General features: G+C 41.8%; 2 protein-coding genes and 1 long non-coding RNA gene across 6 annotated transcripts; 2 read left to right on the forward strand and 1 right to left on the reverse strand.

The window, feature by feature from the left end:
* Window positions 1-4,659: 4,659 nt before the first annotated feature.
* Window positions 4,660-22,177, reverse strand: LOC133487485 (uncharacterized). The gene is made up of 3 exons (XR_009791341.1): window positions 22,051-22,177; window positions 21,763-21,860; window positions 4,660-4,700 (listed from the first exon to the last, which is right to left on the reverse strand). It is a non-coding gene; the product is annotated as an uncharacterized LOC133487485 (long non-coding RNA).
* On the forward strand, window positions 11,892-16,680 carry klf11b (Kruppel like factor 11b). Of its 2 annotated transcripts, XM_061795549.1 has the most exons (4): window positions 11,892-12,108; window positions 12,710-12,997; window positions 14,431-15,289; window positions 15,906-16,680. In XM_061795549.1, exons 1-4 carry the CDS (start codon window positions 12,070-12,072, stop codon window positions 16,205-16,207), a joined length of 1,488 nt encoding a protein of 495 aa, XP_061651533.1. In that variant the 5' UTR covers window positions 11,892-12,069; the 3' UTR covers window positions 16,208-16,680. The 2 variants fall into 2 exon arrangements, with proteins under 2 accessions (XP_061651533.1, XP_061651532.1); XM_061795548.1 differs by lacking the exon at window positions 11,892-12,108 and having other exon boundaries at window positions 12,134-12,997.
* dnaaf2 (dynein axonemal assembly factor 2) lies at window positions 18,149-23,042 on the forward strand. Of its 3 annotated transcripts, none has more exons than XM_061794109.1 (3): window positions 18,149-18,403; window positions 18,644-20,875; window positions 21,909-23,042. In XM_061794109.1, the coding sequence occupies exons 2-3, from the start codon at window positions 18,731-18,733 to the stop codon at window positions 22,272-22,274; spliced, it is 2,511 nt and encodes an 836-aa protein (XP_061650093.1). In that variant the 5' UTR covers window positions 18,149-18,403; window positions 18,644-18,730; the 3' UTR covers window positions 22,275-23,042. The 3 variants fall into 3 exon arrangements, with proteins under 3 accessions (XP_061650093.1, XP_061650094.1, XP_061650092.1); XM_061794110.1 differs by having other exon boundaries at window positions 18,149-18,377; XM_061794108.1 differs by having other exon boundaries at window positions 18,149-20,875.
* Window positions 23,043-23,065: the final 23 nt, after the last annotated feature.

Raw genomic sequence — 23,065 nt, forward strand, 5'->3', positions numbered from 1 at the left:
CTGAAGCCCAAGCAAACAGGTCAGCCCGAGGCTACGGGGCTGTGCCGGTGACTGGATGAGTGTGCACGTGAGTGCACGCCTTCTGTCTCCTATAGGTCATTCTGTCGGGGTGTTATGAACAGAAATATGAAACCTGTTCAATATTTACGATGGCCAATCCTTACGTGTGTTGTCAACACCAAGTTTGATCGAACCACGGACTATGTAATTGTGATGTGAAACGGAACAAAAGCCAATTAGGAAACTTGTGTGGAGAAGACTTTGCAGATCAGCTAACAGTTAGCTAGCTTCTTCTAGTTCTTCTGCTACTACTACTACCACTACTACTACTACTACTACTACTACTACTACTACTACTACTACTAATAATAATAATAATAATAATCTTTCTTCTTCTTTGTTATTTCCTGCAGTTTAGATGCCATGTGGTACAATGGTGCCCCTCAGAGGTCAGTATTGGTACTATGACCAACATTGGGTTTTGGGGGAGGGGCAACTCGGTGGAGATATGGCTATGTGTGTGGTGTTTTTGTAATGTGAGGCAGGTCGTTAGCCAACCGTGCTGCCCTGGCAGCATAATAATGAGTTTGTAAAAAAATGTTATTGTGTTGTTATTTTTATCTCAGACACTTTTACAATTCGATTCATAATCCTATAATGCAGAAATTTAATCTGAGTAGATTTTGGGAATGTTTGTAAACAATGTGACATTGCCAACTACTGGCCAAGCATGCACTTTACAACATAGCGGTATTTCCATCTTTTTTGAGGGTCCACATGAACAGGGATCATATTGACAATATGAAATCTTTTCATGAGTGTTCCTGTGTTAAGTAAATTGCTTAACAAGGTAAGTGCCCGTGTGACGTACCGACAAGTGTTGATCACAGTTGTCAAAGGTGTGCCAAAATGTGTGTGTGTGTGCCCAGAGTACATGCAGGAAGTGTGATAACAGATGACGGTGGTGACAGTCAAGTGTGGAGTGTGTCTCACGTAGATATCATTTAACCAAGCACACACACTAAACATGACCATAGTGTTTTTTTCCCTTCACATTATTTTCATCCCTTTAGGATAAACCCATCTGCTCTCAGTCTTTGATTCTCTCTCACACTCTTTCCCCTCTCACTCTTTCGCTCCCTCTCTTCAGCTACCGTGCCAACTGTCCTCATTTGTCCTCATTTCACCTCACACTGTTTCTGTTCTCGAAAGTCAGCCAGCTCTTGGCTTTGAAAATATTCTGAGTAAGAAAAGGGAAAAGAACGTGAAAGCAGCTGACATTTTTGTCGCCTAAAAAACACATATTCATCTCAATATCTCATTTCACGGTAACACGTTTGTGTAGTGGTAAGCATGCCTGCCTCAGTCGATAGGCCTTGGGTTTGAATCTCACCTCAGGCCTTCCTTTGTGGGGTTTTTACCTGTGCTTTTCTGGCTTCCTCCCACATTCCAAAAAACATGCATATTAGGGTCATTGAAGACTATAAATTGTCCATCGGTGGGAATGTGAGCGTGGATGTTTTTTTTTGTCAATATGTGCCCTGTGATTGGCTCGAGATCAGTTCAGGGTGCAGCCTGCCTCTTGTCCATGACCCTGATGAGGACAAGAGCGATAGCAAAGCAAAGCAAATGTATTTATACAGCGCATTTCATACACAAAGTGCTTTACATGATTAAAAGCATTTACAAACAAAGAAAAAAACAGCTTCTAAACATTTAAAACAAAGATTTTTTAAAAGTACAATTAAAACAGCGTTCAGTGCAAGAAATATCATTTAAAAGTGGAAATGCTCTAAAACGCATTGGAAAAAAGAAACGTTTTTAACCTGGACTTAAACACATGCACACTTGGGTCTGACGTCATTTCTGTTGGCAACTTATTCCATTTGTGTGCAGCATAATAGCTAAATGCTGCTTCACCATGTTTACTTTAGACTCTGTGCTCCACTATTTGAACTGAGTCTGTCGATCTCAGAGCCCTACTGGGTTTATATTCCATTAGCATTTCTTTAATGTATTCAGGGCCTACACAGTTCAGAGATTTATAGACCAGTAGCAGAACTTTAAAATCTATTCTAAAGCTGACTGGAAGTCAGTGTAAAGACTTTAGAATTGGAATAATATGCTCTGACCTCTTTGTTCTGGTCTGCAGCATTCTGAATGACCTGCACCTGTTTAATGCTCTTTTTGGGGTGTCCAGTCAGAAGACCATTACAATAGTCAAGTCTACTTGAGATAAAACCATGGATGAGCTTCTCCTGGTTTGTTTGACATATGCAAGCCTTCACTCTGGATATGTTCTTCAGATGGTAGAAGGCAGTTTTAGTAATTGATTTGATATGACTGTTGAAAGTCAGGTTTCGGACTTGGTCTTTGGTTTTTGAAGAGAGTGACACCAGGTATTTACTAACAGCAATCCTTTTTTCTTTATTGCCAAAAACAATTGTCTCAGTTTTGTTGTGGTTTAATTGCAATTTCTTTTGGCGCATCCAGTTATTTATCTGTTTTAGCCAGTGACACAACACCTCAATTGAACTGTAGTCATCTGGAGACACTGCTAGTCATCTGGAGACACTGCTAGATATAACTGTCATTTGCATCGCAACGGTAGTCCAAATTAAAGTTCTGATGAATTTGACAGAAGGGTAGTATTACCAGGCTGAGGTTCCAAGAACTGACCCTTGAGGGAACCCATAGGTCATTGCCATTCGATGAGATTGAACACTTCCAGTGGTTACAAAATAACTCCTTTCCTCCAGGTAGGACCTGAACCATTTAAGGACTGTTCCATTTAGTCTTACCCATGTTTCCAACCTGTTTAACAGTATATTATGATCCACCATATCCAAAGCTGCATTGAGGTCCAACAAGACCAGAATTGACACCTTTCCCGAGTCAGTAGTCAACCTGATATCATTTCGCACTTTGATAAGAGCAGATTCTGGACTGTGATCAGTTCGGAAACCTGATCGAAATGTGTCAAAAAGTCCATTTAAGTTCAAGAAATTGCTGAGTTTATTATAAATAACTTTCTCAACAATCTTGGCTATGAAAGGGAAATTTGAGATGGGTCTATAGCTTGCGAACATGGAAGTGTCCAGCGTTCTATTTTTTTAGCAGAGGCTTAATGGCAGCTACTTTAAGAGCTTTACGAAACTCACCTGATGAAGTGAAGTGAAGTTATTTGCTGCAAATCAGCTAGTTTAGTATAGCAGAGAGTTCTTTAGATTTTTTCTCTCCATGTTATTGTCAACATGAATGTTAAAGTCTCCCGTTATGACAAAATAGTTGTAGTCAGTAAAAATAGCTGATAGCCGTTCTGAAAAATCCTCCATAAATTTTCTATTGTATCTTGGAGGCCTATAAATTATTAAAACAATAAGCTTTGGGTCACATTTAACTCAGAAACAGAGATATTCAAAAGAGCTAAAATCACCCACTATAATTTCTGTACATTCAAATAATGATTTAAAAATAACAGCAATGCCACCGTCTTTTTTTCCTATTCGACACTTGTTCATAAAATTAAAATTTGCTGGTGTTGCCTCAGTATTACAGCTACTTTCTGTTAACCACGTTTCATTTCGTAAAAACAAAAAGTCCAGATCATAGGTTGTAATGACTTCATTAATCAACATCGATTTATTACCGAGGGACCTGATATTGAAAAGAGGTAGTCTCGCAGAGATAACTGGAGACAATAGTTTGATAGATTAACATTTTGTCCTCATTAAGTTTGTAGTTCTACTTTTTTTGTGTCATATTTCTTTGACCAACTTTCCGTCATTTTGATTTCTTTGTTTATACCACAATATGTTTGTGTATTATTTATTTATTCTTTTCATTGTTACTTTCGAGGCAAAATACAGGAGTGCAGTTCTACAGACTGGCCATGTACTGATTAACTGCACCGATTAAAAAAAAAAAATAATTCCATCCATTTTCTGTACTTCTTATCCTCACAAGGGTCGTAGGCGTGCTGGAGCCTATCCAAACTTGTGGGACACAAATACAAGTTATATAATGTAGTCGAGTCATCTGAGCATGGAAACCCACTGATACAGGAGATTATATGCAATATTTTATTCAAATTAGTGCTCGATTATTGTTTTTAACACTAATTTCAAGCTGCGTGAGACTGTGACTATCTACTCCCTAATTTATCTGACAGCACACGTTGTCTGTGGTTGAGCCACTTTTTCAGAAACGCTCTCAGATTCTAGAAAACTGAAAACGTCCTGCTGGGAGCCGATGAACTGTCTGTGCACACGCTTGTTATGACATAACAAAAGTACTCCTTTGTTTCTTGTGTGCACTGAAAATAGCAGCGAGCATCTCCGGTGAGGTGCAGCACAGTGGAAGTGGACTCAGTAACACCGAATCTGCATTGTGATTTAACCCCGAGTGAATGATTTGATGATAATTCCACAGCAGCAGCAACATCATGAGGTAGCACACATGCGCAGTGCATCTCCAAAGGAGGCTCCACTGTGGGGAGCCCAGCAACCCTGCCTCCTGCTCCTCAAGTTGCCATGACAACAGACAGCCAGCCAGCAAGCGAGCAAGCAAGCTGGCAATCAGTGTCTCCTAGCAGCAGATTGGCCTCATTGTCTCCCGCTGACCAATCAGGAAGCAGCGGCTTGTGGCGGAATGTGTTGTTGTTGCTCATGTGTGGGAGAGGAAACGGGGCTGGGCCAGGTCTGGTGAGGTACACAAAGCATCCGCCATATTCACAACGATGACATCATCACAAGTCCAGCACTTGCTTTGCGACGGTAGCATTTATTGTCAGTTCTCAGAAAATACATTCTTGTTTTTCATGAAATATAAACTTAACTCTTGTTTGACTTGATGAGAGTACCGAAGGACGATTTGCTTTGTCGACAAGCTGAAAGTCAAGGTTGTACGTCAATGATCAATAATAATCAACAGTGACAATCAATAGTCACTATTAATAGTGTCACAATTAATGTTGGCTACATTCAGGCTGCTAGGAGACAGGACCTGAGTATTAGTTTATGTTACATATACTGTAAATACATACATGCAAACATACATACATACAATACATACATATATACTGTACATACATACATACATACTGTACATGTATATGTATACATACATACGTATATACACTATAAACATACAGTGTGTGTATATATATATATATATATATATGGGTGATTGAAAAGTAAGTCTTATAATTTATTCATATGTTGTAATACCTTTCTCAATTTGTTGGTGTATGTTCCATGATTAAAGGAGTCTGTACTATGTTTACTCACATGCAAGTCTATTCTACCAATCCAACGACTTTGAAGAACATGAAGGGCGAATACGAGAAGTTATGTCTTCCATCGCACAAGAGTTCCTTGTGAATTCAGTTAATGAGGTACCCAGGCAGCTTGAAAAACCGGTGGCTAATGCTGGCGCCCATATCGAATTTGAAATAAAACTCCATGTAATACACTTCCTTCTCATGTTCATTTCTTGTAAGAATTATCGTTCAGAAATAAATGACAAGTACTTAAAAATAGGGAGTTACTTTTCAATCACCCTGTATACACACACACACACACACGCGCGCGCGCGCACACAGATACAGGCACACACACGCACACACCTTCCATAAACATGTTAGGGATCTCAAAATAATCAAATTAGTTAACCATCATTTTTTTTGTGTCCCATATTCGCTGGTTTCTGTGTGGAAAAAAAAGCACAGGTGAATAAATAGCTCTACAGTTACATCTGTATCTGTGTGAAAGGGGCAACGTTTTAACACTTGTACAGGTGTGTACTTAAGTTAAAAGGAATAAAACGCTCAACTTGCAAAGGTGAGTTGTGTTGCTCACTTTTTAGAATTCTGAGTGCTCATACAAAAGCGTGCCACTGTTTATAAAGTAGTAAGGCATAAACACAATAAAAGACTAAGGTTGGATTTATAGTGTTCAGTTGAGTTGTCTGTACTTTTCAAATGACACATATCCCATACAGCTGTGTTTACATCGAGGGAACACATGAAACGACTTTCACGTAAACTCCACAAGCATCAACATCGAGCAGTGACAAAATGGAAGTAATCATTGCGAGCTGTTTGAAATGTCAAGGAGCCTCTGTATTCCAAATGTTTTAGTGTATGGATGCCTCTGTTGTCTGTACTGAGCAAGCAGCACTACATTTCGATCTAAATCGATTCACTATTACATTAAATTTGCTCTTTCTGTTTACTGTACAGTAAACACTTCAGTGGCTAGCTGGGGTAGCGTAAACAAATCTAGTCTTAATTTTGTGCAGGAGGTTCTCGGTTTACCACAGAGTTCCGTTCCTATGGCGACGATGTAACCTGAATTTGTAGCCTACATAAGTCGGAATACGCAGGAGTCGATCAATAACCTACAGTAACACATTAGTAAAGTCAGAATCCGCTATATGCAAGACGTCACGTGACCAAACCCACAAAACAGGTTAGCGGGCATTCTGTGTATGCAGCAATAACTAACAAAACAACAGATTGATGACATGATGGTTTGAACCCGAACTTGCAAAAAAACAAAAAAGAAAAGAAAAGATTGTTTTTGGCTGCTGTCTTTGGACAAAGGTTAAGTATATCTATATCATTTATTTATACAAATATGATGTATGTAAACACAAAGGAAACCTAAACATTGGATATTATATATTATCGGTAGTTCTGTGGTGACATCTTGCGTAAAAAAAAAAAAAAAAAAAAAGACATTATAGATGTTTAAAGGTTCTATGAGAGCATTGTCATGGTCTCCTTCGCCATTCACCCGAGCCAAAAGTAAGTGCGTTGACCCGCTTTGCCGAATGCAGAAGTAGTTGCACGAATACTGAATTACAGTACATTAAACCCGCATAAATTGCGGGAGGTATACCAGGGACCGAGCCCTGCCATGAACAGCAAAAAAACATGCTTAATTAAAACACTACCTAAAAGGTTAACAAGTGCCTATATTAATAGTTAAAACCGTAAATATACTGTACCACAAGCTATGATCCCAAAACACTTTAATATCTACGTAGCTTCCACTAACAACTCAGGAAGAACTTAGCTCCCCCCTGACATATAATAAAAAGGAACGAGTCTCTCGGTCAAGATGTGTCACTTCAACATACTTCCTTGACACCAATTACTACTTTCCATCTTCTGGCATCTTAGAGCGTTATAGAGGGAGTTTTTAGTGAATAGCTGAGGATAGGTTCCACACATACAAAGAAATGCAAATAGTGGAAATTGTGAACAGCAGCAGATAGGCGGTGATTCACTGTAAATACATGTATGAAAAGCACTTCTGGGCTAGAAACAGTATACAGTGGCATCTTGACTTACGAGTGCCCCACCTTACAAGTTTTTCGAGTTACAAGCCATCACCTGGTCGATGTTTTGTATCGTGTTGTAGGACAAAATTAGATTTACGAGCGAAATTCAGATACGTCGCCGCTTGGGGTAATTCCTCTACGGAATTACATGTTAGGTTTTGTTGTGCCGGACTACTTCCAGTTGACTTCCGTGTTTTCTTTTGAACGTGTTCTTTTACTCAACTTTTTTTTGTAATTTTTTTTTTTTTTTTGTGACGATACAAGAAATAAATCTGCCTTCTACTAAACTAAGATGGATTGGGGTTGGAACAACTGATAGGATATGATATGGATGGCGGCGCTTGTCATGATTCTCGGGTGAGCCACGAAAATGTAAGGTATTATAGATAAAATTGTAACATTACACATTACATATCATATTAGAATGAAAGTACAGCTTTTTACACAACTCCGATAGGTACTGGTATACATTTATACAATGTGAAATAATTTTAAAAAAATGTTCTTATACCTATGTACTGTACGTATAATGCGCTCTGTCGACTTTTGATGATTTTCTTAGGGGTAAAACTACACATTATACACGACAACTAACAGTAGTTCGTTGTGGGCCGTTCGTAACCTCGAAGCCGCGTATGTCTGGCCCATCGTAAACTGAGGATCGCAGAAGTAAAACCGTTGTCTGTCAGAGAGCTGTGCAGGAGCTGTTTGTGAAATATTACCCTGTGGTGGTATATTTAACCGTGCTCGGGCAACTCCCCCTTCCCTCCCTCCATATCCTCGATGACTCCTGGACTTCCTGGACCGGGGGGTGTGTGGGGGACACGGGAGGTAGGTGTGCGCTCGGAGGCCCGGCTGGGGCCCGCGTAACCTTTCCTCCAGATTCCCTAACTTAGTTAAAGCGGACTTCCCCACTTTAGATCGCAAACAGCAGTCGGGAGCGGGCTGCCTGTCACACGTTTGCTCTACCACCCCCGCCCCTGCACTGCATGCACTCCTTCACTCCTCGTGTTCCTCTGCAATGCCACCCACTGCCCTCATTGCACCCGACAGTCATGCTTATACTGTATGGGTAGCACACACACATGGAGACACAGGTCTGCGGTGTTTGGCAGCCCGCAGGCACCTACTTCTGCTGCATGCAAAAACTAATTCAAGAATGACGTTATGGGTATAGTGCGGTCAGCAAGGTTATTTTTCTACAGATTTAAACCCTTATGATAATCACATTGGGTGTGCTCCTATCCATCAAACCGGCCATTTTCTATAGCGCTTATCCAGTGGTGGGAAGTCACAAAGTACGCTACAAATGGTTCCAAGTAGATTTTTTTTTCCAAGTATCTGCACTTGAGCATTTATTACTTTCGCTCCCAACATTTGAAAACAGATATCATTACTTTCTACACCTTATTTTGTTAAAATAGGCTCATTACTTTTTCCAACCTCTGCAGATGATGACATGACGCTAATAGGTAGAAGCAAAGTCAACCGCGGTTAATATCTTGATTGATAAAAATCTTGGGGACTTATAAGGCGGAACGTGAACCAGGAAGCATTAATGACAATGATGCAATATCTTCGGAGAAGCAAGATATTCCCCATCCATGACCTTGTTTGATGTTGTCACGATGATTTGTGGCAAATCTGTTGTTTCTAGTGCAAGCAAAACAAAACAAACAAACAAAAACAAAAACACTAGCCTCTGGCGTCAAAAAATTCTCTTCTACTATTACCAATGTCTTATTTTTATACAATGATTTATACTTTTACATAAGTACAGCGTGGAAGTACTTTTGCTCATTAGGGTTGCGGGTGAGCTGGAGCCTATCGCAGCCGACTTTGGGCGAGATGCGGTGCACGCCCCTCGCCGGCCAATCGCAGGGCACCGAAGCGTTCACACCCAAATTCACACCTATGGACAATTTAGTCTTCAATAAACCTAACATGCATGTTTTTGGAATGTCAATCAAAACTGTGATGCAGATGTGCTAATCAATAGCCTCATAGTACTGCCTCATAGTACATCCCAAAAATTTTCATACATTTTGTATGGATCTCATAAGACTGTATCAAGATGTGGTTTTCGTTTTAATGAGCTACTCGAGAAGGGAAAACTTAAAGGGGAAATTCAATATATATCCATCTGTCCATTTCGTTTGTCCTCATTAGGGTCATGGGTGAGCTGGAGCCTAATCCCAGCTGACTTTGAGCTAGAGGTGAGGTAGACCTGCAAAAAAAAAACAAAAAAAAAAACCTTCAGACTCACATTTACACCTATGGACAATTTAGAGTCTTAAATGAACCTAACAATGCATGTTTTCGGAATGTGGAAGGAAGACGGAGAAGAAAAAAAATCACGCAAGAACGGGAAGATTCAAACCCTGAAACTGTGTGCTCCAATGTTTTGCTTTGTTAAATAACCTTCAATAGTTGATATTCCTGGCTGGATTTCTTTTCAGAGTGGGCTTTTGTGACACATGCTCCTTTCATTTGCGCAGCGTCCGTGATGTGTGTATGTAGGTCAGCACTAACTTTGCTTCTTGTGAATGCATTTTTGGGAAAACAAAGTGTCCGTATACCTTCGTTGACATGAAGTTTTAAGAATGTTTTCGTTATCTAGATAAGAAAGGATCTTGTTTTGGGGTTATCAGTTGTTCTGTAGACTGTCGTGTAGGTTTGGGGGGTCTTTGAGTGCATCAAGATTGAGTAGCAACTTTTTTGAAGTGTGGAGGCACATCACTGATATGGCCTCATGAATTGAAGTAACAGGTGAATTTAATGTAAGGGTGGGAATCGTACGGTCTGTGGGCCACATACAACCCCCGAGATCATTTCATCCGGACCGACATGCAGTTCTAAAAACAAATAAAACCTCAGAAGAACTGTAACAAAAGCCCCAAAGACAAATTCTCATAATATATATTAATGATAAAGCGGTACAGTAAATGGATGAATGGATGGATAAACATATTTTCGATCGTTGCATCATATTTACTTTAAAATTAAGGGCTTTTAAAAACACTAGTGGCAATATGAGAAGGAATAAATGAATAAGAACAATTTCACTCACATTTTAAAGTACATTGTTTTGTATCTTAAAATGTATATATATATATATATATTTTTTTTTTTTTAAATCAGCAGATGCACAAACGCCTTGAAAAAAAATAACACCCGTGCGCTTCATCCGACGCTAATGTCGCATTCAAAGACTATCGAAAAAAGCAGGGTCGACGTTCCCGCGTGCTCGCTGCGTTTCAATCAACAACTCTGTCATGAAACACGTCGCTTTGCCTAAAATAGACCGTGCACCCCCCCCCCCCCCCCCCCCCCCCCCCCCACACACACACACACACACACGCACACAATAATATTATTGATCATTTGCGCTAAATAGATTTTCAAGTTAGAAAGTCATGGTGTGTTTTTCCAAGCCGTTTGGTTAAGTAACTGACCTCTACACGTTTGGACTTTTAAATCGAGTGACGTGATGTATCTTATACAATAATGTACTCATATCATTGTATTGCGTGTATGAGATATTTAGATAACGTTCTTCGGACGAAATATTAGTACAGTCTATAGACTTTTTACTTTTACTCCCTACATTTGAAAACAGCAAATTTCTACTCCATAATTTGTCAACATAGGCTTGTTAGTTATTTCAACCTCAATGGATGACGACAGGACGCTAAAAAAAACAATGTTTAGGAGAATTCTTTTTATATTGTCAGCACATACATAAATAAATAAATAAATAAATTCAGACAACATCAGCTTCTGGCATTTTAAAATGTGTCCGTAAAAAGATGTAAAAATTAATAAAGAGTTGAAAAGAAATACATAAATAATAGAAAATTAAAACAAAATGTAATAAAATAAAGGGAAAATAATAGAAAATAAAAAGGGAACACATGTATGAAATAAAAATAAATGAATGACTAAAAAACTGTTAAAAATGTCAAATGAATAGAAAAATAATAGAAAATAGGTCAAATTAAAAAGGGGTATTTGATGAAATTGACAGTAAAATAATTCATTTTTACTTTTGTATTTAGGAACAAGAGTTGAATCAGTACTTTTACCTTTTCTTTTTATGCAAGTATTTGTACAGCGACTTAAGTACACAGTGTGAGTATTCTTTCCTCTTTTTGCTCCTATTCACCAGACAGCATATTATGTCAATCCGCTTGCATTTCCAATTGGACATCATCCTTTCTAATGTGCAACGGCTGTGGCAATCGCGCCAAGACTTTGTATTCCCACAGTCCGCGAAGGCAGCATAGACTCGATCGACCTTTCGCCTAGTTGAGCGGATGGCAGTTCACCGGGTTTACTGTGACACTGCTGACTCGCGAGGCCACGCCCACCAACGGCCACGCACCCCGTTTCCTCCAACCGCCCGCTGAGCACGCACTGTCCACGCGCACGCCGCCCGCCGATTGGCCGAGGCGCTGCACACACACGATTGCGATTGGGCGAGTGTTGCCACCCGCCCGGTGCGCGTTGTGACTTTTGTTTTTCTTTTTTCTCTCCGCCCCCTGTTTTACTCACACAGCTGAGAGAAAAGAGGGAGCCAGACCGAGAGTGGTGAAAAAAAGAAAAAGAAAAAAGAAGTTACCTCAGCCCTGCCTCAGAACAAGCAGCGGCACCGGGAAGCGCCGTCTCTTTGTTCACTTAACTGGGCTTTGACCAGCACAAAAAGTGACATATTTTTCACTCATGCCATCCCGGAAGTATATCGAAATGGACCCTCGTGGAGTAAGACACATTTATTTTTTTCTACCTAGTTATTTTAGGCTCTGTGACGTCTTGAATTTTGTCCTGCAACTTGTTTATGAGCGTTTAACTGTCATGGCCTGCTTTACCGTCAACGTTACGCAACCTGTGGTCATTTTGGATGAATGTCAGCATCCTTTTAGCGCACAAAAGGCACCTTACGTCACATTTTTGGGGTCTTTTTTAATTTGTAGCAATGTCAGTTTAAAATATAACTTGTTTTGTCATGAACCTGTGTGTCCATGTAACGTGCAAAGAGGGCTTGTTTACTGTAAGAAAGCAAAGGTATGGCCAAGCTTCCTGAGGCAAACCTGCTTTATGGGGATTTCACATGGCTCATCTGGGAAGCACGTCACTCTTTGGTCTATATTTGGTCATGGGAGGCGTCCTGACTCTAAATGTGGGACAGTGCATGCTGGGCCAGGGTGCAGTCAGAAGCCCTCCACCCTCTTGGCTTCACTTGCAAGTTGAGAAGAAGGAAACGATGACCGTCTGACCTATTGTCAGTGCGGTTATTTTCGTCATCGGCGCCATGATTCGACCTGAGTTAGAGTATCATCGTTTACGCCGCTCTTCCTTTCAGAACAAGTCCGCCGACCAGTGCGGGCCCTACGCGAAGCGGAGGAGGCGCAACGCCGCCGAGCAGCCCGTCCCCGGCGGCAACAGCAGATGCTCTCCCGGTCTGGAGTACACGGACCTGGAGGCCGCCGAGGCGCTGGTGTGCATGAGCTCATGGGGCCACTTTGTCGGTAGCAACAGGCCCAACCCCTGCAAGCCGCGACCCCTGACCCCAGCCTCTGACTCCTGCGACTCCATCCTGCCCCCCGAGCTCCCGGAGGCCCCGAAAGACTTTGTGTCCCTATCCTCCCTGGTAAGATTCCAACCACGAACCACACGGTCCCAAACTCTTAGACCCATAATTGGTTGAAATGGTCACATTTTCTTCTGGCCAAATAGCCTTTCAATTCATGTTTGATATTGGACAGTGAACCCCCGCATATTCTATCTGGTGGCATCTTAGTGTCAAGGTAACAATTTGAAGTGAGTTGAGGAGCTTCATTTAGACAAAAGTAGTCATTTGCTGCCACCATGTGGCATCTACAGCAATCTTAAAACCTTTTGGTGGGGGTCAGTTACTCGCAGGTTTTCGCTATTCGCGGCAGGGCTCGGAATATATGTATATGTTAATGTTATAACAGTATATGATATATTTTGGTCTGGCGACCAGTCCGGGGTATAGGCTAACTCTTGCCCCAAGTTAGCTGTGATAGGGTTCAGTTACCCGCAACTCAAAGGGGGACAAGCGACACAGAAAATGGATGGATATGAGTAATTTGGGGCTGGAAAAGATTGGGGCAGAGCCTGATTTATGGTGGGTGGAGTCTGGACGAGGCGAAGACCTTTACAAAAGTGTTTCCCAAGCGACCGTGAGAGATCATCAGATGTGCTGTGGGAAATGATACAATTTCAATTAATTGGACTAAAAAAATATCTATATTTACTTCTTTGGTCATTGATCTATGCTAGTGACTTATAGTGTCAGGCAGAACAATTAAATGACCCTCCACTTGATGGCATCAGGTATATAAATCAATAAAATACATACATAAATAAATGAATGGGAACTAAACTCAAAATGTTTTTGATAAGAATACGTTGTAGGTGCCCCCACTAGTCTAAACCCGGTATTCTGATTAATATTGCGTTTGTGGAATAAGAATGAAATGGATGAATCCATCAGTTTTCATCCAATCCCGGTGGGGTGCCATGTTTGGCAATATCACCATCTCATGTCGACCGAAATTAACATCATAACGTCTCTCGCGCTAGCGTTGTGAACGTCACGTGACCAAACCCGGAAAGCAGCTAGCAGACTCCCCTTGTATGCTGTTATAACTAGCACCACTATAGGTTGACTACATGATGAATTGAACAAAACCTTAGCAAGTTTGGGTTCAAGTTGGGAAACACGCAGTTACCCACTAAACAGGGCTTAGTGAACAAAAATGTCACAAAGTGGATACCTGCCTGTCACTATAGGTCCCTGGCATAGATAGATAGATGAACAAACGTTACATTTATTTGGAGTAGTTCAGTCATTTTCAAACCATTTAAGTGAAATTGGACAATTTTCTACAGGACACTTGATGATCTCTCATTCAGGGCGCACTGTTTGAAATCACTGCTTTAGACAGAACCTAAATTAATCTGCACCCATCGGGGAGAATTTGTAAAATTAGAGACGACCACCTAAGACTTTATTTGGACGTTCCGCCTGATTGTTATCTTTCCGTCTCCTCACAGTGTATGACTCCGCCTCACAGCCCCAGTTTTGCCGAGAACTCATCCTCCAACAGTGGCGCGTCCTCTCAATGCGTTGCCTCCTCCGTCGCCAAGAGCCCACCCTCGCTCGCCCCTCCCTGCAGGTCCATGGCGACGAGCGTAATCCGCCACACGGCAGACAGCTCCCCCTGCCAATACCACATTCCGGTGGCCCCCAATTTAGAGAAGGCGACCTCCTGCCAGCGGCAGCCGCAGCAGCAGAGCTTCACGCCTCCATCGCCTTCTCTTCCTCTTCCTGTCACACCCTCACCAACCGAGGCTAGTCCTCCCAAGCCTTCTTTGGACAATGTCTCGACACCCATTCTTGTTAACAGTCAACCACAAAACAGCCCCCCTGCTCAGGCGAACCTGACCCCGCCTCCAGTCACCAGCCCTCAAATCATCTGCCAGATGTTCCCCTTTAGGAGCCAATCAGGTATAATATCAGCCTTAATCCCCAGCGCAGTCCAGACGTCCTCCGCAGGGGCCCGGGCTGTCTCCACGCCCATTCTCCCCCAGCCTGCCGCCGCAAGCCCCGCCACAGTGCAGCAGTCCCTCATCATGGGCTCGGCGGTGCCTCACGGCACAGTGATGCTGGTCCTCCCCCAGTCCTCGGTCCCCCAGACGCCCCACGGCCCTCAGACTGTCATGACGCTGGGCAACACCAAACTGCTTCCGCTGGCTCCGGCCCCGGTGTACGTGCCGACTGGGCCCGGCGGCTGCGGCGTAGCCACAAAGATGGACTTTTCCCGCCGGAGAAACTACGTGTGCAACTTTCCCGGCTGCAGGAAGACGTACTTCAAGAGCTCGCACCTCAAGGCTCATCTTCGCACGCACACGGGTGAGCATTTTTTTGGCCCGCTGTTAATAACGCACAAGGATGCGGAATTCAGTGGGGCCACCACAGCATCCTATTTGTTAGAATTCCTCAAAGGAGGAGAGTGATCTCATCGTTCTACACCAGTGTTTCCCAACCTTTATTGAGTCAAGGCAGATATTTGACATCACACAAATCTCACGCCATACCACCAAACAAAAGTGTCACAAAGGCTATAGAAAAAGCGCAAAAGCTCTGAATAGCTGAGTTTTTTTCAGCAAATAGCTGAGTATAGGTTCCACAGAACAAACAGTGACAATGTAAATCTGGGAAGATCAAATAGTGGGGGTCTAAAATGAATGCTCTTATTTCAGTCTACCCACAAACCTTCTTTCATTTAGTGAACAAGAATGTAATTGTTCTGCCAAATGCATTTCCCCCCAAAATTAAGTACAACTGAACTGTGGTGCCCATACCACACTTTTAGAATCACTGATCTAGTGGAAGAGCATTCACTTGTTCTGCCTATCACTATTGTATACATACGATACACATGGTGGTTGGAAATCACGATTCTATACATGGATGTCTTATGACTGTTTGGTAACTAGCTTATCGTCTTTTATCTGTTTTTTTTTAGGTGAGAAGCCGTTCAGCTGTAGCTGGGACGGCTGCGACAAAAGGTTCGCCCGCTCCGACGAGCTCTCCCGCCACCGGCGGACACACACCGGCGAGAAGAAGTTTGTGTGCTCCGTGTGCGACCGACGATTCATGCGCAGCGATCACCTCACGAAACACGCCCGCCGCCACATGACCACCAAGAAAATTCCCACCTGGCAGGCCGATGTTAGGAACCTGAACAAGATGGCTGCGGGCAAGAATGCTCCTTCCAAACCCAGCCTCGCCACAATCAGCATGCTAGTACCCGCCGGCTCTCAGTAGGCAAGGAACACTTAACTAATACAGGGAGCGGCCTGGCACCTACGGCCGTCTTGACTCACGGGCATAAAAGAAAAACAAAAGAAAAAACATGCACTGGACCTTTACATCTCTACTGCTCATTTGTACATTTACACAAAATGATTCTTTTTGTTTAATGGATGCACTCTTTGCCAAAGCCTTTGTACGACTTCGAATTTCGTATTCTTCACCCTTTCCGCAACAATTTTTATGTTGTGACATGTATATGTGAATGTATTGTTGTGTCCTATTTGAGGAACGTGCTGAGATTATATATATATATATATATATATATATATATATATGTATGTGTGTGTGTGTATAAAACAATGTAATTATTCATATGTAATCACCATTACTATGATTATACCTTGATGGTTACTGCATACCTTTATGTCTAACTTTCATATTATTTAATACATATTTGTAATTAAAAAGATGACTCATTTACTGTTCATTCAGTGTTTTTTGTGGGTTGTCTTCTACTTGAAATCATGACTTTTCCAATGTCTAATCCAGGAAAAACAAGGTGCGGGTTCTCAGTTGAGTCAGCGATCCTCCATAAAAGACCTGCCTTCCCACATCCTGCGTTTGACACCACTGGCCCTCGCTGGCCTTTTTTGGTCTGAAGCTCGCACGCGCATCCTCCTGAATGTGCTGACGAGCAAGTGGGACAGCCTCCCTACTGGCTCGGTGATTGGTTTATCGGTGCTATAAAAGCTTAGTTTTGTAAGACCACGCAGAGGCGTCATGTGTTTTTTTATTCTCCAGGCTGCCAGACTGCTCAATGAGTCAGGGCAGACTAAAAATGTTGAGCGAGCTCTCCTTTTTTTCACTCACCATTAGATCCTAGTCACTTTTGGTCACATGGTCCGAGGAGAAGATATTTGTTGATAAAACTTCACCTTGACATGATGATTGAAAACAGTTTATGAGGCATTATGGACATTTGTTTTTCAACTGTTTTAAGTGTGATTGACAAAGGAGGCCAACACCGCAAGTAGTGGTTAACACACCCGCCTCACAGTTCTGAGTTTGAATCTCAGCTCAAGCGTTTTCTCCATGTTAGTGTGGGTTTTCCCAGGGTACTCTGGCTTCCTCCCACATTCTAAAATCAAGTATGTTAGGTCAACTTTAGACTCTAAATTGTTCATATGTGTGAATGTGAGCGTGAGTGGATGTTTTCTATATGTGCCGTGCGATTGGGTGGTGACCAGTCTGTGGTGTATCCTGCCTCTCAACCAAAGTCCTAATACGGACAAGTGCTATTAAAAAAAAAAAAATCATGGATGGCTAGGAAAAAAAACTAAATTAAAACCTGCTATATTTATTATCATGATCCATCGATTCATTTTCGATACCGCTTATCCTCGCCGGGATTATATACCTAATTATACCATAGTTTCTATCATGATATATTATTTTATGTAATTCAAATATAATTTATGTAAGGCAACTTGAATCCAGTGTGCCCATTGATGCCTCCTCCATCCTTCTTCCTGGTAGTGGTCTCACCTAGCAACAACGCCCTCCTTCCAATCAGGCAGAGAGAAAATACGAACTGTTGGGGGCGCGACCAATCAGACCGCTTCCCTACACACCCGCCTCTTCGCCTTACTGACCGACTTACTCGCGGCTTGGTTGGTCCCCAGGAGCGCGGTACACAGCGACATCTTGTGGCGAAATTGAAACATCATCCTTATTTATTGTCGAGTATAAAAATGTGAAACAACACACTTTTAAATTGAACGTTGTAAATTATGTGACTTAAAACGTCCAATAAATGTAATTTACAGCAAATAGTTTTACGTGTGAATGATAAAAACACTTAACGTGTCACGTCACACACACCCGGAAATGTATGTCTTTAAAATATTATTCGTGCTACTTTGGGGAGGTAATAAATGAACATATGAGCACATATGTAGCATTTTTTATAAATATAAAAAAATAATTATTGCTCTTCTATTAATTTAATTTTCATTGTTTCTTCCTCGTATCAACGCTGTTTTTGTTGCTATGGTTACAGTAGTCCAGTCGTGACTACTTTAGCCAAGAGAATCGAGTTTTAAAGAAACTATAGCCCTTTTGTGTTAGTTTTTGCTTCGTACGTAACGGCAAACATATGGAAATCCGACCGAAGACATATTGGGTGCGTTAAAGTCGGAAATATCTACGGTAAATTCAATTTTAAGCTAACTTTTAGCATTCGTCGTCATGTGCGTAATTCCCTTTAGATCAATTAATAGTTAACCAAAGCCTATAACATCACCATATTCGTGTCTATAATGGAGATGAGAATTTTTTTTTAATAACAAAAAAAAAACTAGAATTATTGCTATCATCGTTTTTGTGGGAACGAGGGGGATAATACTACCCAACTAATGCGAAACAGATATTTCTGTGTTCTCGTTGCAGGTGATTTGAGAGTGAAACGTATACTGTTGGGCTAATATCGTCTTTAAATTTCCCCCCGTTGGTTCCCTGTGATTGCTGTGTTTCATTATGGACATGGGAGAAAAGCTAAAGGAGCTCAACATGACAGGGGATGAAATGAAGAGATTGACAAAGGCGTTTAAAGATGAGAAATTCAGGGCGATGCTCAATGATTACGCCCACGAGATAGCAGATCCAGAGAATAGGAGGCTCTACGAGGAGGAGATTGCTATTCTGGAGCAGCAGAGGGGAAACAACATTGAGTTCATCCACCCCAAGCCTTTCAGGGCCCTGAGGACCAGTGTGAACCACAAGCAGAAGTGCTACATCAACATCTGCGCCAATGACAAAGTTGGGAAGCCTGAGTGTAAGTGGGGGGTGTCCGAGGATGGTCGCAGAGGGCAGTGCTGGTCATTGCCTCACAATCTGCATCCAGGGAGGCAAGACACCGATCCAAAAGGGAACAAAATCATGATCTATGATGTTATTTTCCACCCTGACACCCTCCACATAGCAAACCAAAAGGCAGAATTCATGGAAATGGTGAGCAGCACGGCCATTCAGGGAATCCAGGATGCCTTTAAGGTGACGCTGGACAAAAACAACGTGAGGGAGATGAACACAAAGTACAAGGGCATGCCTCAGCCTTGTGTCATCCGTAAACCCATCCCTGGATATACAGCCAAGCCTCCTGAAGATCACCCACTCGCCTTCCCTTACCCAGATGAAAAAAATAATAATATCAGCCCTGATTCCAGACCCAAGAGCTTCAAAATCAAGAACGAAAAAACCAAAATACCCACTGAGCCAAGCTATACTGTGAAATACCGATCATTCATTGACCTGCAGGACTTCAGATGCTCCAGAGACTCCGGAAAGAGCCCCAGGCCCAAAGAGATTGTCGTCACTATCGACGTACCGCTGCTGAAGTCAGTAGCAGATGCCAGCCTGGAAGTGAAGGAGAAAACTCTGCTGCTGGAGTCCGAGACACCCGCCTACAGGCTGGAGATGCTTCTGTCCTACCCAGTGGACGAGCAGAGAGGAGACGCCAAGTTCAGCAAGCAGAGGGGCCAACTGACAGTCACGCTACCCGTCCTTCCCTCCAATGAGGCGATGGAGCTCTGTTGGAGTAATGAGGGGATGGAAGGTGGCACAGAGGAGCAGGAGATGGAAGCTGAAAAAGGTCAAGTGCTGGAAGAGGAGGTGATAAAAGGCAGGGATGGCGTTGAAGGTGAGAAGCCTGTGATGGGTGATCAGAAAGAAGATATTGGTGAGGAGAAGCAGTTGAAGGAGAAGGGAACATATAAAGAACTAGAGGAGGAACAAGGAGTTGAGGAAAAGAGAAGAGAGGACAAACAGGAAAATGGAGAACAGAATGTACTTTACACTAAAGGAAGTCTGGTCAACCTCCATGAAAATAAAAGCAAGAATCCAATGAGAAAAGAAGACGCACTACAGAGAATTGATTTCAATCAAGAAAACCCAGCAAGTCTTGATCTGCTCCAGATTACGCCTGTTCTCACCACTGAACCTTCTAGTGTTGTAGAAGATGCACATGTGAACTCGTATTCAGACTCGAGCCACCAAGTGAAGGACGCCGATACGCAAGAAGCAGCAAAGGCAGGAGAGAAGATGAAGAAAGATCAGGGTGAGGAACCTGAGATAGGTGATCAGGAAAAAGTAGAAATTAGTGAGGAAGAGCAGCTGACAGTGAAGGTAACATGCGAAGAACTTGTTGTGGAGGAACACATCGTTGAAGAAAAGAGGAGGGAGGTGGAGGAGGACATACAGGAAGCTGGAGAACATGATGTACTTCACATTAAAGAAAGTCAGGTCAAATTCAATGAAAATGAAAATATAGATCCTGTGAGGGAAGAGGAGCAGTTGACAGGGAAAAGAACATGCAAAGAACATGTGGCGGAAGAACAAGGAGTTGGAGAAAAGAGAGGGGAGGAGATGGAGGAGGAGGACACACAGGAAACTGGAGAACAGGATGCACTGTGCATTCAAGAAAATAAAAGAAAGGATCAAGTGAGGGAAGAAGATGCTCCACAGAGAATGGACTCCAATAAAGAAAAGCCAGCATGTGTTGATCTGCTGCAAATTTCACCTGCGCGGGAAGATCCACATGTGGATGCATATTTAGACTCAAGCGCCCAAGTGAAGAACGCTCGTATGAAAGAAGCTGCGCAGACGGAAGAGAAGGATGTTAAGGTGCGTCTGACAATCGTGCACCATTCATTCTTCCCATTTTCAAACGACAATCAAAGAAAAAAAAACAAAAAGGTAAAAGTGACTGATTATTTTAATAGTTAATACAATAGTAAATGGGCTTCAGGTAACAGGACTGAATTCGGTTTTAAAGGTCCCATATTTTGGCTACTTAAGAGTAGTTGTAATTACCTTCGTTATGAGAATTGATGACACCATGTCTCCACAACAGCACAACCAAAGTGGAACACAATCCATTCCGGGATACTGTTGGACTTCCAATTTGTTGTGATTTCAAAACAAACTATATATATATATATATATATATATATATATATATATATATATATATATATATAGGACATTCATTTGTTCTAGTGTCAATGAAAGTGTCAAACTGACGCCATTGTGTAACCTTTATTATCTGCAGTAGCATTTTATCATTCTTACTGTCATACAAGCGTAAAGAGAAGTTAATTCTCGAGTTAGGAAACTAAAATGAAAGTAAAATGATTCACCCTTTGAAGACCCCAGACAGATGTATGGTAAGGGAACAGGAAGATGTCTACAATGCCATCCTTGTGGCATTTTTTTGACTTGGATTACCTGTAATCAATGCTGTTGTAGGTCTGTAAAAAAAAATACACACAGCTGTGGAGGCAATCCTTAACATGCTCACTGAGACAAAGTTATTATTATTATTTTTTTTTTTTACATAAGATTTACTGACATCTTGCAAGGATGTCCCAGTTTTGTTTGTCTTTTGAGCCTTATTTGAATTGCCACTTTTTCGGGCATTGGAGAGGTTTCACTGTACTAGATTTTAAAATATTTTAATTAATCAGCATTTATTTGTGGTCACTGACTGTGTAACGCAGTAGTCCCCTTACCTGACTTGGTGATGGTGTGACTGAATGTGAGTGAATGGTTGTCTGTGGCCTGCGATTGACTGGTGACGAGTTCAGGGTATAGTACCTTTAATCTTCACCTTAAGAGAAAATACAGTAATTTGTTTGAATGTTTTTGTTTCTATTAGATGGAAATAGATACATTGCAGGAGGATGAACTATCTGGTGAAGCTCCTCATACAGAAACAAGCTTGAAAAACATCAACGCAACAAGTGAGACACAAGAGGAAGCTTCTTACACGGAAGGAGATGACAAAGTGAGCCACATACCTGAGGAAAGCACCCCTCTCTCAACTAAGGATGATGTGAGGATGGAGGAAGAGGAGGAGGACCTGCCAGAAAAGCGGAACATGCAAAAACCGGAACCAGACAAGAAGCCGCCGCCCGTTTTACTCAGGGAAATCGACGAAGATGGAAATGTGACGGTGTTCAGCGATCACGCCACATCAGCGGGATTCCTCTTCCAGAACTCCCTCATGTACGAACTTGACTGAGACTGTAGAGTTGTTTGTTTAATGAATACCTGTCTGACTGTCAATTCAACACAGTTGAAATTGTTGTACACTTTTCCGCTGTTGTATCGCAGTTCGTCATTCGCACTCCGGCTACATCGCAGATTTTTTAATACTACTTATGAACATTCACCTTACGAAAATTTTGGGCATGCAAACACTTCTGTGTTAGTTAGTAAACTTTTTTGTTTTGTTTTAATATTTCTGCAAGTTTCAATTAAGAGTTGCGCACCCTCAGTGTCGTGCCACATTGTGCCGCCACATGCCGGTCAGTAGACAAGTCTACTGGAAGAGGTGAAGGTTCATTAAAGAGCAAGAGGCAGAGAAGGTCCCCACCTATCCTTCATTAATATAGAATATGTTTTTGAGTATTGTTGTATGCTCTGTTTGTATGTATTGCTGCTCCATGTGTGTTAAAGTGGCAGTTGTTCAAAGCTTTTTAATTACCATAACATCTATGCTCATTTCTGTTAGCCATTTCTATAGCATTTCACATCATATGTCAGCGTTAAACTAGTGGACTTCATTAGGTGAAATAATATGGTTGGATTGAATATTTTGGTGTTTTAATATAAAATGTTTCTCTTTTGTCTTACAGTGGATACAAAGTCTACACATCTCTTTTCAAATGCCGGGTTTCTGTGATTGAAAAAAAAATTAGACCAAGATAAATAATTGCAAAACTTTTCCCACCTTCCATAGAAACGGGCTTCTGCCAAATAAATATTATAAGAAATATATATATATCATTATTTATTGTTATAAATGTAACA

This window comes from Phyllopteryx taeniolatus, chromosome 13, assembly GCF_024500385.1.
Source record: "Phyllopteryx taeniolatus isolate TA_2022b chromosome 13, UOR_Ptae_1.2, whole genome shotgun sequence".
Taxonomy (NCBI): domain Eukaryota; kingdom Metazoa; phylum Chordata; class Actinopteri; order Syngnathiformes; family Syngnathidae; genus Phyllopteryx; species Phyllopteryx taeniolatus.

What these genes read in the sequence shown, in the direction of transcription:
- klf11b (XM_061795548.1), top strand. Translation starts at nt 12,659, where the DNA reads ATGATTCGACCTGAGTTAGAGTATCATCGTTTACGCCGCTCTTCCTTT. An exon ending in TTGTGTCCCTATCCTCCCTG is followed by an intron (nt 12,998 to 14,430) that starts GTAAGATTCCAA and finishes GTCTCCTCACAG; the next exon opens with TGTATGACTCCGCCTCACAG. An exon ending in TCATCTTCGCACGCACACGG is followed by an intron (nt 15,290 to 15,905) that starts GTGAGCATTTTT and finishes GTTTTTTTTTAG; the next exon opens with GTGAGAAGCCGTTCAGCTGT.
- dnaaf2 (XM_061794108.1), top strand. Translation starts at nt 18,731, where the DNA reads ATGGACATGGGAGAAAAGCTAAAGGAGCTCAACATGACAGGGGATGAA. An exon ending in CGGAAGAGAAGGATGTTAAG is followed by an intron (nt 20,876 to 21,908) that starts GTGCGTCTGACA and finishes TGTTTCTATTAG; the next exon opens with ATGGAAATAGATACATTGCA.